The 17,467-nt window shown below is 35.4% G+C and overlaps 1 protein-coding gene across 6 annotated transcripts in view; it reads left to right on the top strand.

The window, feature by feature from the left end:
- RPGRIP1L (RPGRIP1 like) overlaps window positions 1-3,684 on the top strand; it is a 74,838-nt gene extending 71,154 nt beyond the window's left edge. For 5 of the 6 annotated variants that reach the window (XM_035336515.1, XM_035336516.1, XM_035336512.1 and 2 more), the window contains one exon: window positions 1,171-3,684. In XM_035336515.1, the coding sequence (XP_035192406.1) occupies window positions 1,171-1,274 (104 nt within the window). In that variant the 3' untranslated portion in view covers window positions 1,275-3,684. The remainder of the gene's footprint in view (window positions 1-1,170) is intronic. The other variant, XM_035336511.1, reaches the window with a different exon arrangement.
- The last annotated feature ends 13,783 nt before the right edge of the window (window positions 3,685-17,467 follow it).

Here is a 17,467-nt window from a genome sequence, read left to right on the forward strand (position 1 = left end):
TCAACAAAGTAAACGATGTTTTTTCTTTCCCCAAACTTATTCTGAGCTGTCCCAGCAGCTTAGCCATTGAAGCATGCATTATCATTGCAAGTTCCCAGAGTACTTATCCCAGTCCATTTCATAAATACATAACCTTGCCATTTCTTTGCTGTATAATTTGCTTCGAGGAGACGTGCTGTCAAGATTATTTGTTTTTATTCAAATTCCTCCTAGAGTCAGGTTAGGCAGCCTCATTACTTTTTATGCAGGACTGGGAAGAAACCTCATTCTTGACTGTTAGCAGCATGTTTTTAATCAAAGCAGCAGAGAACATGGCCCTCAGGGCTTGCATAGATACTGTAGAAGAGAGCAATTTTAAATCATGTTAGCTAATTTCTGTAAAATAAAATTTTTAAATACTACTTTAAAACACGCATGCACAAAGACAAAGGTAGTTAAATAGCTTAGGCTAGGGGAAATACCATCTTTGTCTACGCTTCACTATTTTACAGAACGTAGAAGCCTGGAATTAAAATAATGTTGCATTTTACCAAATGGAAAAAACAATTTACTATTTATTTTTATTATATGGTTTAGTGGGGACTGTTAGTGTTAGGTCAGAGGTTGGACTTGATGATCTTGAGGTGTCTTCCAACCTAGAAAATTCTGTGATTCTGTGATTCTGTGATTTAAATACTGATAACTGTCTAGGCTGATTTGGCCTGGTCATATATACACTGTACAAAATGTATTCATTAGTATATTTTTTACTGAGTATTTATAAGCATACATGCATGTCTTTAATAGTTTAGATTCTGAAGTCTGAACATCTGTTTATGTATTATGAAAAATATGAACATGTATTATGAAAATTATGAACAATTTGTATAGGCAGTTTTCATACGGATAGTTCTCTTTACTTCAAAATACTTTTACTCGTGTACTTTCTAGTTCTTAGAGTGCTGAGTTTCCAGTAGGCTGAGCACCATACACTACATTTAATATGAAAGCTGTCTGAGATCTTTCTCAAAATCATACAGGGCTGAGTGCCAGAACTGCAAGCTATTTTTTTTTTCCTTTTTTAAGCATATGCTAGGTGCCTTTTAATCTGTCCAAATCCTGAACAAAATTACCAGAACAAAACCAAAGCCTTTAATGAAACTAACTAATGCTGTTTTCTGATGTTTCTAGTTTTTGATGCAGAAGATGATAGTGCATTAATTGGAAAGCTCAAAGTAACAGTGGAAGCCCTCCATGCACTGCGTTCAGTCTATGAGGAATGCAAACATGACTAGGAGGCATGAAAGAGAAGTTTGCCTACAGAAGTTCCTTCTCCCAGTGTAAATACATGCTTGATAGTGCTTCAAAGATGAGATCTTTGTAATTCATATGGTATATTTAATGTATAATTTATAATAAAAGGACTCTTGATTTGTAGTTGTAAAGTTTTGTATACTTTTCGGTCTGTTTGTTTTTATATTTCCCCCCTAAGGCTAAGTATCTCTCCACAATGGACAACGTCTTGTAAATAATTAATACCTACATGATTGAATGATGTGCTTTATTTGCATTTTCAACATTTTTTTCTACATAAAACAGTAATAAAAATGCAAGTCAATTTTTAAATTTTTAATAAAAAAAACATAAGCCTCAGAAAACTGATTAAAAATACTTTTATGTTATCCCTAATCACCCCACTAAATGGAATGCCTGTGATTAGCCTCATTAAGAATTTTATACTGTGAAGATTTTATTAAAAGCAATATATGAAAATTACTTGGATTAATGTGTTAATCTGCCTCTTTAAAATGCTAATATCCATTTTATGCACATTAAATCTCAGTATGTGTTTTCTTTGATGCATGCAGTTCCTATCAATTAAATATAAAAAATGAGGCTAGTTGCAGGACTTATTAAATTACTGCAACCTTTTTTTAAATAACTTTTGCCCTTCTACTAACATTATAATCAGCTGTTTATGATTATCGTGATTTGAAGTAGGGGGGAGGGCAGGCACAATCATTTTTCTATACAGTAAAAGATTTACTTTCAGCCAACATCTGTCAAAGCACAAAAAGAAGCCATAAAGTATCAGATTTTGCTTCACATAGTTTGAGCTGTGGGGACAGGCAACTGTGTTTTCATTTGTTTTCTGTCACTTTTAGAACTTATATCAAACATACAGTGAATTGTTGTATCTGAATAACCAGTGTCTAGCTTGGAAAGTTAATTTTCTAGCTTTTAACCAATCTCAATGAAGGATTTAATTGATATTTTTAATGGAGCTGTGAATCAGTGCTGCAAAAGGATTGTCTCTTGAGAACGAGGATATAATACATTTCATTTTTTAATTTACTTTTTTTATTTGTCATTTTCTTCAAAGGGTTTTATAGGCTGTGGGTTTCCACTGTTTGCAAACAGGCTATGTTTCTTTATAAGCATATGTAAAGTATTCAGAGAGATAAGTAATTTATTAAAATCTACCTAATTTGCCGTGATATATTAAATCTCTGCTTCAGTGATCACAGACCATTTCATTTAGAGAATTAGGCATTCCCTCTTTGTGTGATTAAAGCTCTGGAAAATGAGTTCTTTGCTCCTATTTGTGAACATTCAAAGCCTGCTAATGGCAAGAAGATGGAATAGATTATGAGACAATTCATTACAGTTCAACAGGAGAAAAAAAAAAAAAGAAAAAAAAAAGTAGCTATAATGCAGAAATGCAAGTATGAATATCTGCATATAGTTTGAACCATCTGTGCTTTAATGGCTTCAGTAATGGCTCTTCGTCTTCAGTAGGCTTTGAAATGACATCCATACAATATTAATTTGTTGATATACATTATGAGGCCATTGGAATGAATATATTCTGACCACAGAAATCTTGAAATTCCACCATGAACTGATTGTTGACTCCATTTTAGGACCTACTATCTTCAGGATTAGCGCTTCTCATCCAGCTTTCGCCAATCCTCGCAGTATTTCATGGCTCTGGAACTTGGAGGAGACCACAGACAGCTGCATTCCTAAACCCCTCCATTCTTCAGTTAATGGCCAGATGTTTGTTGTCATTTGGGCTGGCTCTTAGTTCATCGTTTTGGCCACTATTTCTAGCTTTTTTTGGCTCTGCGCATCTATATTGTCAATAAGACTGTTATTATACATTACAATAATTTGAAACAGCTAGATTCAACACTGAGATTAACCGAGTGGCTTTTCAGAAATTTAGTTGCGGTATTCTGCCAGGAGGTTCTTATTATTCTTCTAATACTTTGCAAACCAAACTAAATATCCTGCGCATAAACAAAGAAGCAAATTGTCTTGATTTTTTTGTGTGTGACTGTTTACTGACTTGCAGGAGAACTATGTAACTGGTGCTTGTTTTCTTCTGAAATAAGCCATGTGGTAAAATTAGAAAATCAGTGATGTTCATCTCACTTAAACGTTTACAGTAACACCCTTAGCACTTAATCTTCACCATCTGAAGCTGAAAACTTAGAAACCAAGCATTCGTATATTCATTAAACACAGACCTCTTTGGTAAGTTACTGCAAAATATTCCAGTTGACATTTGGTTACATTGTGTTAACTGTTCTCAGTGACTCCAACACTGCCATGCATAATTTGCCTCAGGTTCCTGAGCACGTTTCTTTGTAAGTCTCACTATTATCCAGGTTTTGATTTTTAAAAAAATATTTTAAAAATTGAAAACTTGATTTCTGTTCATGTTTATTGCTAAGCCAGATATAATATTCAGTGAGCATTTTTCCAACAGATGGATTGTATTATCTTATACAACATAAACATGCAAACGTACTAGTAAGTTTTGTTCTTGTGTTAAGCAGTCTGCATTTCCAACATGATCTTGTACCTTAAGACCAAAGTCTATGTCCTACAGGGAAAGTAGGAAATGTAATCTGGTGCTGCTTTGTCCAGATTTTAGCTATAAGTAGCTTAGAGAAAAATCTATGTTCTATTTAGCCTAAGGGGAAAAAAAAAAACTTTTTTTTTTCTCTTTTTTTTTTTGTACTGTATGTTAATAAACACATTCCTTTTTGCATTTTTAAAGATAGACCTTATTAATGCCTAATACTGTCATGATGCTATTTATTTATTTATTTATTTATTTGTGGTAGTAGGATTTTTTTTTCTAAAGTATAAAGTGGTGGTGTAAAGGTGCAACGACGTTTCTTCATACAGTGAGGTGGGCCGGGTCTGATGACGTATATTTCCCATCTGTTTTGTCATTTTGTGTTTTTTCTCATTATTTGTTATAGCTTGCTTATAGCTCTGCTGAGATATATTCTTTTGTGATATTCTCTACTGTGCTATTCTTCATATGTCCTAGGTATGTCTATTGAGATGTAAGCCTAAATTGAGCTCAACCCCCCTCCTTTTCATGTTGCTTTTAACCTGTTACAACCCGTAATCTAGCAGTGGACATTGTAAGAGCAAGTACATCATGAAAGAAGGTAACATTTGTGTGAACTCAATCAGTTATGCTGTACAGTAAGTCTCAGTTTATCACCTTATGTGCTTATAAGAGTAGATAGAAGACAACAAAAAGCCGGGATAATAAATTGCCTGTGATAAAACTTCTACAACTGGTGATCAATATTCATGTTGATAATATTGTTTAAAAATGTTTCTTATTGTTTCAAGGCATAGTAATAAGTTAGCATAACGCAAGAGGTCAGCTAAATATCAGCTGTTAAATTTAATTTTCTCATTTTGTATCAGAACTGAAAAATAATTCAAATTCAGACTTATAATTGTGCAACAATCTTGATATTGCACGTTTCAGTGCTAGAGAAATACATTGCATATACAAAGGTTTCCATGCAGGTGATGGTAGCGATTTATCCATTTTGGGAGATATATTTCAAAAGATAATAGATCTTCTTTATAAGAAATACCTAATGTTACTGTTTATAATACAGACCTTAGTAACTGGGCTAGGTAGGTACAAATCCTGCAACTAATACTAAGGTGAATGCGTGATGTTGTCTCTATGAAATTAACTACAGAATCTAAATTCAAGTTGATGCTTCCGTATGTGATAAAAACTTGCTTTTAGTGTAGTATGCTACAGCTGCACTGCTCTGTGCTTTGTTAGTTTCTTTTTGGTATTTTTGACAAAATTTTAGTTCTATTTGCATCTTTGAACATGGGATGACGTAAGCTTTGGTGAATATGATTTAATCAGAATAATTACTCAAGGGAAGTATTTGGTATATATTTTATCTCTTATTATAGTATAATCTTAGCACTCAAAAGACTTGATCATGAAAGTCACATATAACGTGGAGACCTGGATCCTATTTCTTAGGCACCAAATTCCTAGATCTTGCATCTTTAAATGTTTAGAGGGCTTTAGAGATATTTAAAAGTTTCTTATTTCTAAGGTCATTGTTGAACCAGTCTTCTGACAGGCACTCAGTACTTCATGGGATCAAGGTCTAACTTAGTCCTAGCAAATTTTAATTAAAAAAAAAAAAAAAAAAAAGTTGATTGTAAAGTATCAGATACCTACTGAGGATAAGCGACTACAAATGGTCAAACAGAAATGTTTATAGACTTTTGACAGTAGTAGTTCTACCACAATACTGCAGTAGGATAGGGTTATTTAGCTTAGAAGGGACCCTGGGAGGAACTGCTGCTCAAAGCAAGATCTGCTGTAAGGTTAGGCCACGTTGCTCAGGGCTGTATTTAACCTCGTCTTGTAAATCTCTAAGAACGTAAACTGCGGAAATTGTCTGGGCAGCCTGCTCCAATACCTGACTGTTCTCATGGTAGCAAAAGGAGATATACTTCTAAACATAATTTCAATCCAAAGAAGTTTCATAGAATATTTACAGTCAGTTTTATCTTCATTTGCTGTTTAAGCCAAGTATAGATCTAAGCACGTGAAAACAGCCTTTGCATGTAATATACCTTTTAATCACCTAATTTTATGTTAATTCTATGGACAGCATAACCGTGACCTTGTTTGTACAGTTAGTACTTGATTTGTTTCAGCCATTTAGCATTTTTCAGAGAAAAATAAATAACTATAGGCATTTAGTGTTGATTTCCCTGCCTACTGTCTTGCAGTATGTCATCAAGCTTCCATTCAGTTTTGTGAAGCAATTGAGAAAAATATAAATAATAATAATAACAAATTGATTTGTTCAGATAATTTTCTTTAGATTTCCAGTTGTAACATGTTTTCTACTTTACTGTGGTTTATTCCTACTTTTGCTATATTAGATTTAGATTATTTTATATGGTGATCGGCAGTTAGTTGTGGGAGACAGAGGGGTTTGGCCAACCTCTTTTCAGTGGTTCGTGGGGACAGGACAAGGGGCAATGGCCACAGGATGGAGCACAGGAACTTCCGCACCAACATGCAAATGAATTTCTTCTTGGTGAGGGTGACGGAGCACTGGAACTGGCTGCCCAGGGAGGTTGTGGAGTCTCCTCTGGAGATATTCAAGGCCTGTCTGGATGCCTACCTGGACAGCCTGCTCTGAGGAACCTGCTTTGGCAGGGGGGTTGGACCCGATGATCTTTCAAGGTCCCTTCCAACCAGCAGCAACAGTGCAAGACAAGTATTGCACATGATCTACCAATGATTTCTTTAACATTTTTGTGGATTTGGAAAATACTCTATTTTCTGTTAAGACAAACCAGCATTCTTGTTGAATGCAAAATGATTTCTGCATGCATTAAAGCTGCAAAAACTATTGCAAAAATGTCCTTCTATTAACAAACTCCAAAACAAACAAGCAAATAATCACCCAAAGCCACAATAAAGGGAAGTTTCTTTTCTAGTTCTGAACAGCTGTCATGCAAGCAGTGAGTATTCTGACTGCCTACATGTAAGTATAAGTTTCTACAATAGCTGATGGCCTTTGACTTCAATGATAATGAATAACTGGAAATATGTTACCAAATGTAGGATAATTTTGCCAGAGAGATGAAAGGAAACACCACTCAGCATCCTGCTCCAACACATAGAATGTGAGTAGTAAATAAACCACAACAAACTTCAGAAGAGAACATGTAGAAAATCCTTCTATGTTTTGAAAACATTTTTTAACCCTTTTTCCTGTGTTACATGCTGTTGTTGTAGTATGCCAAACTAGACCTATTTGGAAACTTTCCAGTAAGTCAGTAATGTCACTGGTATAATTTACATCTAGATGAAATGTACTAAAAGAGAACTATTTATAAAGCAGTATCAGTCGTGTATATCAGTATACAGTAATTATAATCTGAGCGAGCAAGATTATATATATATATTTGTAGCCCATCTGTATTTAAGTCAAACAAGTTAGAAAAACCAAATAGTAATTTATTTTAGAATGCAATTTATAGTTACCTTTATAAAGTCTTTAGTAACAGAGCTTTTCATATAACTTTGAGAGAGAAATGAGGAAATGACTACATTTGCAATATAGCAAGGGACCTGCAACATAGCCTCTGTACAGCTATCGATGGATCCTACAACACATGATTTGAAAGCAGTGATTAATTGTAGCTTTGTAAAGCAGCTCCTCAGTATCTCTTTTTGATTTGGCCTGTTCAGGGAGAGTGCAGAAGTTGACTGTTATGAAGTGTGTGGGGTGTGAGATGTGCTGTTTCTCCATTTTCATCGTTCTCTGGGGAGCAATCTTCCTACAGCAGGTAGTTGGAAGAAAACCTTCTACTAAAGGTGAGTTTTGTTCTTAAAATCAATTTATAGAAAGGTGTTGGGAAAAACTGACTCCTGGTGTAAATCAAAATATTTTCTGGTTTTGTTGTTGTTTTCCTACCAGGCCTATAACCTTAGCTCTTGTGCTTGGTTGATTGTAAATTTTGATGAACTCTTGGCAATTTGCATGGAGGCAGAAAAAGATACACACAGAAAGACATAGAGCAAAGAGATTAAGCTTGTAGAGACTGTAGAATTAATCTATGCTTAAGAGGCAACAGATTTTGATATTTCCCTATCATAACTGTGGATATTGTTTGTTAGAATTTATTTTGGTGTACTCTTGATATCTTCTTTGTAACCAGAGAGCACTGTGTCAAAAATCACAGAATCACAGAAAGGTTGAGGTTGGAAGGGACTTGTGGAGGTTATTTTGTTCAACCCAAAAGTTCCCTTTGCCCTCAACAGAAACCAGCCTTGAAAAGGCACCAAATAAAAGCATTTGGGCTGTTTTTGAAATAGAGGCTTCTATTCAAATGAGGGATTAAATGAATTAGCCACTTCCTGGAAGTTTCCCTTCTACTTTTATGCTTGAAGTGTGATAAAATAAGGCTTTCCAGTAGAGAGAAGAAACATAACTATTTGTTGAATGTTTTGTTGTATTTAAGATAGTTGTAGGCAGCAGTGCCCATCATCTGGGAGAAAACAGAAAGGTCTAGCCATCTTTCAGGCTGGAACTTTTATCCTTGTTGAAGAAAAGCCTCGGAAAAGAAAAGAAAAGAAAAGAAAAGAAAAGAAAAGAAAAGAAAAGAAAAGCCTGAGCAGAGGCAAGCTGGGTGCTGCCAGCGTGGCTGCTGTGCTGTTCCACTGCTGGCCACCGCCGTGGCTTGCTCTCACCAGCCCAGGTCAGAAGACACCAGCAAGTAGCCTGGCTGCTACTCTGGCAGATGTTGAAGAAGAAAGTGGAGACCTGTAAGACCTAAAAGTTTTGTATACTTAGAGTAAGTTAAGTGCCTGGTAGCTTTTAAATACCTGAGGAAAATGTATTCCTTAATGGGTTTGCTGTATTGCAGTGATGAAATGGTGAGATAAGGTTGGTCTGAGGTAGAGAAAGTCACTCTGCAGATGTGCTGGGAGACGAGGAAGGAGACAAAAAATATCATGAGGAAATGAAAAAGCAAATGGAGAGAGAAGTAAGCATCATAAAGAAATCTCCTGTAAGAGGTGAGCTTTCATACTGAGCTTTTCCTCCTTGTGTGAGTCCAGTTGTGTCTTTGTTCATTCACGTGTTTTAACACTGAGCCTGTTTCCTTGAAGCTTGTGTATTAGAAAAAAAAGAAAAAAGGAAAAAAAAGTTTCCAAAACCCTCCGCTGTTGTCTTGCTTTTGGGGCACACTTAAGAGGAATGAGACAGGACACAGCTGAACTCCGCAGTCTGGCTGTCCCACCAGGATGATGTTTCTTTAGCTTGACATCTCATGTCCATTTGAAGTGAAACCATGAAAAAGGGAATAGAAATCAACTGTTTGGTTTCACCTGGCATTCAGTCCTTTGAGACACAGTAAAACAGCAAGATATTTCTCAGCCTTGGATTAAAAAAAAAAAAAAAAAAAAAAAAAAGCCCCAAACTAAATTGTAAGCATAAATTATAGGATCATGAGGTAGTAATTGCTTTTGGTAAAATGTCTACTTGGCTTTTTTTTTTTCTTTTCTTTAACTGTGTTTTTAATGATTAGTTTTGTTAGTTTTGTTTCTGAAGGAATGCTTGATGCCAGTTACACACATGCTTTTTGAATATTAACATGAAAATGTAAGTTCATTTCAGGAAATGCTGGAGGGTGGATGTTTTTCACATCTTGTAATCCTTGTTTATGCTATGCTCTGTCTATTAAGAAAAATACAGCTTAAGTGCACTAACAGAAGTTTTCTATTTTAAGGTGGTGTTATGTTTAGAGAAATAATTGCTAGCTATGTCACTGAAAAAAGCAGATCCATAGCATGCTTGGGCTGGGGTTAAAGCCAGAAGAGACATTCATCATCACTTGGTCTGACCAATGAGCAAGGACTGTTGCATTTAGTTACCTCCCGGAGTCATTGAAGGATCTCAGGACACTTCAGAAGAAAGCTTTACGATCAGTTTCTCACTTAGTTATTGTAGCTTGTCATCCAGTGTACTTTACTTTCATGTTTGAAGTTTAAATGGAGCGTGAAGTTCTGTGTGATTTGATTCCCAGTGTTTGACATCCTTTACTTGAAATCATGATTTTGCCCAAATTTGCTAAATCTCACCCTAAGCCTGACTGCTTTCATTCTTATAGCAAAACTAGCCCCAGGTTTTGTGGGTTTATTAAAAGTGTTTGCACTGTGCCGCTCAGTTGGGTTTAGCGTGAAAATACTTTCAGGCTAGCCCTACTTCTTCACTTTCACCAGTCTGTGCATTTTTAAAGTGAAATTGGAATTTTAAAGGGAAATCAGTTTTTTGCATATTAAGTTCCATAACTGATATTCTGTTCTAATCCAGTAAAAATCACAGCAATACAAAATAATTGAGCACAGTTGGAAAAAATGCTGCGTTGACTGCTTATATCCTCTGATGCCATGCCTGCGTATTTAGCATTTGCTGTCTGGCAAAATTCATAGCAAAATTTTAATTTTTTGAGTGACACAAAACATTACACATGATGTAGAACATCAGTTTCTTCTTAAACGTAGATTTATTGTTAAACTTTTTTTGTGTGTGTGTGTGTTAACATCATTAATGAATATTTTGCTGTTTATATTAGCTTTTATATTACTTCCAGCTCTGTTTTTAGGGTACTAAGTTATTGTTTTATAAATAGCTTATTCAGGGAAGAATTGTTTATCAGATTGCAGGCATGGAAAAATATGCTTTATTTCTCACAAATCCTATGAAAGCAAGCTAGCGGAATATATTGTCCTTCTCCTTTATTTCTCAACATCTTTAAGAATGTAGTTTCTTACTTCATCTTGCACCATTTTCTTAGTATATAAACCAGATATTTCCTCAGTGCAGTGCCTGGAGAACAAAACAGGAGTTTAAAAATGAAACCTTACATTTTGTAAAATTGGTAAAGACCACACAACAAACTTAGGTAAGTATAGAAAGTACCCCCTTCATGTCATTATATAGCAGAATGCATAAAGTATGACTTGTGGGTGAAAGTTGCCCCCTACTGTCCGATGGGACATTTACATATGGAATAGGAGTTCACAATAAAATTTGAGATTATCTTGTTTACTGTTCATTTAAAGAACATATTTTAATTCTGAATTTTACAATTTTGTGTGGAAGTATGATACATGCAAGAGGAAATGTTATGGGAAAAAAAAAAAAAAAAAAAAAAAAAAAGCTCCAAGAGATTTGAGTAACTCAGAGATCCTCTATGTGCCAGTGTGTACCTCCTTGCAGCATCTGGACTGGTGGAAATCGTGACCTGTACTGCAATGCTTTCTCCATTCCAAGACCAGTAAAAGTCAACAGGCAGAACTGAACTGATTAAATGCCAAGAATAAGTGATCTGTTTAGTTCTCTTAAGGGTTGTACCTGAGTGTGAAGCAGGTTTGGCATTTTATTATATATCTATATATATATATAATTTAAAAATAATATTATATATTATATTATACATATATATAATTGGAGACATTAGAGTTGAAATGACCTTATTCGTTTTTCTACTTGTTTATTACAATATAAATTTAATAGGATTCCATACAGTGTGACTCTTTTATTCCCCTATCACATAAATTCTGATGCTGTTAGATAAAAAGGGAAAAGAGTTGAAGTTTGTATATAAATTTTGGAGCAGTCTCTATCCATGCTGGGTGTTATGAACCTTTAAAGAGATTTGGTTTTAAATATTCAGATGTAGTTTCTAGTTAATTGCTTTAGACTGCCCTTTCTGACCTCTTATTTTGATTATATGAGAACCACAGTGTATCCTTCTACAATATATTAGATTATATATTAGACAAATTAATTTTTTTTGTTCAAAGCCTTCTGGACATTAAGAAACAAATATATGCATTTTATGTTTTTAAAACACTTTTTCAGAATACTGTAAACTGCCTTTTTGTTTATCCCTTAAATAGTAATAGATAGCTCAGCTTAATTATTATCCGTGGATGCTTACTGAGAACTCTTCAGCACTGCGAGTTAACAGTTCAGAACTGTTACATGCATAAATACATGAAGAAAAATTAATCACAAGTGCCAAACCTCTGGGAATTTTACAAAGCATTGTCCTAGTCACAATGTGAGTGTGTGTTCTTATTTATACTGCACAAATTGTACTTGAAAACAGCTTCAGCAGTAACAAAACACTTGCCAATGTTTGTTTTCAAATTATGTCTGTTGGAACAAATTGCATGTAAGGATCTTAAATTATTCAGTAATAAACGCCAAACATAACATTCTAGCATATGACAACTGATATCACGTTGTTGCTATTAAGATTTATCACATTGTTTTTATTAAGATTTAAATACCATTTTTGTTAGATATTTTTGTGAAGTAACACTATTCTAAAATCCAATCTTTGATTTGCAGTTCCCATAAGGAATCCTTAAAGCATTTTATGAACTGTGCAGCACATAATATGATTTTGGAAAGAAAAAAAGCAGGAAAATATACTCTCAGTTGGTGAGAGTTGAGGACATGCCAGTGGCAAAGTACAACACAACTGTACAAGGACTGAAATTGCAGGGATGACGGTGTATTCCTAGAGGTAATACGTATTCTTTTTCTTTCAGTTTTAGTACCTGTTGCTCCTCTCTATATTTCTTTACTTCTGTAGAAGACCTGTTTCTGATTTGGAGGATTCTTTGGTACTGTTAAGGAGGTGGCAGCTCTTCCTTCAGTGTTGCTATAAGGGCTAAGCTTTGCACATCTGCAGGGGACAACAGGACAAGTTTAAGGAAGAGAAATACGTAAATACTTAGAAGCCACTTGTGGCTCAGAAATGCCATGAACTGGAAATAGGTAGAGGGTAAGAAAATGTTAGGAGAATGAGCCATGTATTCTTGCCCTATTATTCTTTAGGTGCTCTTAGACATTGCAGCAATCAGGATAATCAGTTAGATGGACCTTCGGCCTGGCTTCTCAATATAAATTGTGTCTCATTTATCTTGAAACATTAAATTAAGCCATATATTTAAGCTTCTTCATTGTTAGCCTTTCTACATTGACGCTCAAAGGAACTCTTCAACAATATGGCACATTCAGTATAATCCTGTTTGGGACAGCAGTATAGCAGATGCTTTTAAACTGGATAAATAAATAAATAAATAAATAGAATGGGGAATAGCATTATGAAAGCTGAAGCACAATACAGATTGTGTATTCTAATTACTCAGGTTCTTTTTTCTCAAATTCCTTGCATGCCGGAGGCTGTGAACTCTACAGTTTTAAGTTTGGGGTCACAGGGGAACTTGACTATTCTGTAACCTAGTGATCAAATTATCACTCTGTGGTTTGCTGACGTGCCACTATCTCTGTTGTTCCAGCCACTGTTATAATTTCAAGAATGTAGGGTTTAGTGCATATGCTTTGAAGTTATTAGTATATGAAAATACATACTTGAACAAGCAACCACTGTGTTGCGCAAGTATGAACTTCCTCTCGTCTGAACTGTGATGTGGTCCCAAAATGTTCAGTTTAACAAGGTTTCACTGTAACCCAAACATCCATTGTAAATTTGTCTGTATTAAATTAAAAACAAAAAGAACAACATGACAAAGATATTTGTAAGCATTCACAAACAGGGTCAGACCAAGCGACAGATCTGATTCACTATTTTGGAAAAGATGTAGGATGATCAACCCCAAAAGCAGGTATCAGGCAATATTTCAGAGGAGAGAAAGAGGGAAAAAATGAGTGGAGAATAAAAAATAAAAAGAAGTATTTTTAAAAAAAAATAAATTAAAGAAAGGTTGACAGGATCTTCAAAGAGGAGATTTTACCAAAGTTCCAGGGTTTTGATTTTTGACATTTACAACTGTAGTTCAGGTTTCTTCATCTGTATGAATGTTAAATCACTCCTTAATTTCACTTTTATATTGCCAACTTCACATCAGATATTATAGAATTCACTGCTGTTCTTGCAGCATGAGCATCATTACCTGCATGTTTTGTCTTGTCTAGATCTACCATATTCCCACCAATCAAGGTGACCAGAATTGAAACCTTACCATTACGTTCTGTATATGGTTGTGTAAATTTGAGTCATTGTATAAATTTAGGTGCATGTATAATATGTAGTATGACTGTAAATTTGACATAGAACTTGACTTTTTTTTAAATTTGTTTTCCTATATTTTTCCACCCTACAGGTTGTCATTACACCCTGTAGGTTATCGTAACATATTTCTTAGCTGATAGAGCACTGCAGCTGGCTGGATTCTATTGATTGTGCTCTGGATCTGCATAAAAGCAACACCAAAGAGAGATTCCACTGGGCAATCTAAAGTATCCCAGGGCAAAGACTGTTTTTTGTTTTGCTTTCAAATGCAGAGCAAGCCAAAAATCAATCTGTCAAATTAATAGTAAGGTGCTGGTTAGAGAAACAAATTCCTGGTTGTGTCAATACATCTACTGTAGTTTCCCATTAAATGCTGTTGCAATTTCTTTCTTTCTTCACAAGATGCCACATATTTGACTGAAAAGTAGTTGCAATAATGTGAAGTTTTCTGGAAAGTCATGAATACCTTATGTGAGTGGAAATGCGTTCAGTTGCCTGTTGCTCCACAGCCATTAATCTGATGAATAAAGCGTTCGCACATGGGTTCACTCAGAGAGTTAACATCTGATTTTACATGGAAATATTTGAAAGAAAAAGTACAGCATTGCCTGAAGCCTGTTTAGAAAGATTTTACAGATTTATTTAATGCAGTTTCTTGCCTTGGTTCCTGTTGTCTACTTAGAAAAGAATGCTGTTTTGAAATGTAAAATGAAATAAGGGGAAACAAACAACTCAAACGGTTTCTACCAGAGGGGCGGGGAAATCCCTTGCCTCAGACACATACAAAACCTGTCCTTTTTTTCATTGCTCACCTGTTGTTCTACTATTTCATTATCATCTACATTAAATCAGATTATTTTCCTCCTCTACACTGGTGCTTTGAAGATAAAATACAGGGACAGGAATTACCTTCATTTATCAAAGTGAAATAGCATCATCTTTTGTACTGGGATAATATTTATGTCAATAATTCATTAAAAAATAAATTAGTGATTACTGTTTTTCTCTGTGGATTCACATCCACATGTTTGATGCAGGAGCTACCAGTAAGCTGAATATCTTAAGTTACGGGGTGATACTGAATATCACCTTGAACAGGGATTTAGAATGGTTTTAGGTTCCTGGTGATCTCAGGAAGTCTTCAGACATAAACTGTGTCCCTGTTTGCTGCTTCTCTTACTGCTTCTGAATGTGTTGGCTATGGGGTGCTGTTACCCAGAGTTGGAGAGAAGGTGAAACAGGTGGGACATGTGTATTAATTAGCTGAATACGTTGGATGCTCAGTAAGATTGTAAGTACACAGCTTCTGACAGTTATCCCCATTTTCTTATTACGATATACGGGATGTGGATGATTAGAGTAATGCTTAGGTGGAATTATGCTTGCTTCTTCCTATAGTGTTTATTAAGGACGTTGAAGAGATGTAAGACTTGATGCAAACTCTCGTGCAATCAGAAGTTGCATTGTTATTACAACAAATATTACATGTTGGGTTTATATTGTGTCCTTGGCTTTAAAAAACAAGACCACTTGTAACACTTTTAAACACTTGTGTTCATCAGATTGCTCTTTAAGATGCTATATTTTAGAATCTTTTCTGACTTGAATCGGTAAATTGTCTTAAGCGTGTTTTGATAGAAAGGGCTGCATTAAAACAGCTGTTCTGTGTCTTGTGTCTTTGGTCTGAGGTCTGACCCTCGCTTATTTCTGAGTGAATCCAATTCCTTAATAGTTGTACATACAAAGTGTTTTTTGTTTGTTTTCTTGGTGTTTAGTGAAATTTGCTGACTTTTACAGATTTTTCTAACTACAAGTGGGTGTGGACTGTACTCAAATGGCAGTTGAGTGTCCTTAGATGATAAACATGTAATGTTCATATTCTTTTATAAATCGTAAACATGTGCATATGGGGGGTTGCCCATAGAGACCAGCTGTCCCATGTCTGCAGAGAAAGCCAGGACTCTTTAGATGGCTCATGACTGAATAAAGAGAGCCAAAAGGCAAGAAAATTAGAAAGTTTTATTTGCTTTTAGCTGCTGCCATAGACAGCGAACACTGACTAGGCACAAAAGCCTCAGCTGCTTCAGAAACCACTTGGAATGCTTGGCTGTGACTTGTCTTCTAAGCAGCTTCCCTAAGAAGGCTTCCTTCTCTTGCCAAATCTTTGGGTATTCAAACAAAGCTGGTTTCAGAACAGGCTTTGTCTTCATTTAGCTTGATTGTTAATTTTGGAAGATTATAAAAAGGTATAGATACAGGCTGTGCAAGAAAGAGGGTTTGTTGGCCTGCTGAAGAGTGAAAAATAAAGCCACACTGAGTAAGAGTGGAGAGTAAAATAAAGCTGAAACAAAATGGTGTGGGGAGGAGATCTTTAACTCTGAGATGCAGTCACATGCTCTAGTGCAATCTTCCATATGATGATGTTTCCAGAAGCCAGTTTTTCGAAATGGACCACCATTGCGTTGAGGTGAGATTACTCTTACTCTGTTTCTTTACCTGGTGTCTGAGAAATGTGCAATGGGAAGGTATGCTCACGGTGTGGTTTTCAAGTGGGATGTTGACATCTACCTTGTGATAACTTTCATCTGTACTTCTTTGATTTATAGAAGAAAGCATTGTGTTCACAGATTGCATCCTGTTCTATTACAAAATCAATTTGAGTTAAACTTAACTTTCCAGAAGAAGTTGAATGTTCTCAAATGGCTAAAAATAATTTATTAAAGAGCGTTTTGAGTAAGTAAATTCTTTAATGTCTTAATGTATAAGCTCTAGAACAATAGAGGCATATATGCCCTGGAGTTAACACGTGGATGTGTGTGGCAGATGCAAGGCCTGCATATGGATGTTCAAATCCACATCAAGGCTTGTAGCAGCTCAGCATGCTACAGCGATTGAGAGTGGCTGTTTGCAGAGCTCTGGCCACCATTAGCAATATATATATATATATTTAAATAAATTAAAAAAGAATAAAAATAAAAAAGCTGGCTTTGCATTCCATAGTGGTGTTGTAAGTCAGCCTCTGCAAACCTTCCTTCATGTGGGTGCACATCATTCTTCAAGCACATCCTTGCTTTAGAATAACAGTGACTCACATGGATAATGTGTTAATCTGACAGCTAATCTTGCTAAAAGATGGATTAACTACTCTGTACACATGACAGAATATCTAGCAAGAGGCATGATTTTGCTTTTCAAATACTCTATTTTCTACCAGTGGAGTCCTTTTACTCAAGAGGACCATCTGCTCATCAAAAATGGGCTATCCTTACTACTGCTTCTTGAAGAAAGACGATTCCTTATGGCCATATAACCCCAGAAAACTTCTCGAGTTTTTTCTTTCTCCCCAATAATTCTTCTTGACATTTTCATATCATCAAAGTTAACTGTCTTGCCCGTGAAGCTATTGAGGATGCAAAAACATCTGTGAACCATGCCTTGTAGTTAAACACTTCCCAAGTCAGCATTAGCAGTCACTGTTTTGTTTCTGGATTTTTTGTTCCCCGCCTCCCCAGGGGAAAAAAACTGCATGAATCCTTAAGCAGAAGATGGGTTT

This window comes from Oxyura jamaicensis, chromosome 11, assembly GCF_011077185.1.
Source record: "Oxyura jamaicensis isolate SHBP4307 breed ruddy duck chromosome 11, BPBGC_Ojam_1.0, whole genome shotgun sequence".
NCBI classification, from domain to species: domain Eukaryota; kingdom Metazoa; phylum Chordata; class Aves; order Anseriformes; family Anatidae; genus Oxyura; species Oxyura jamaicensis.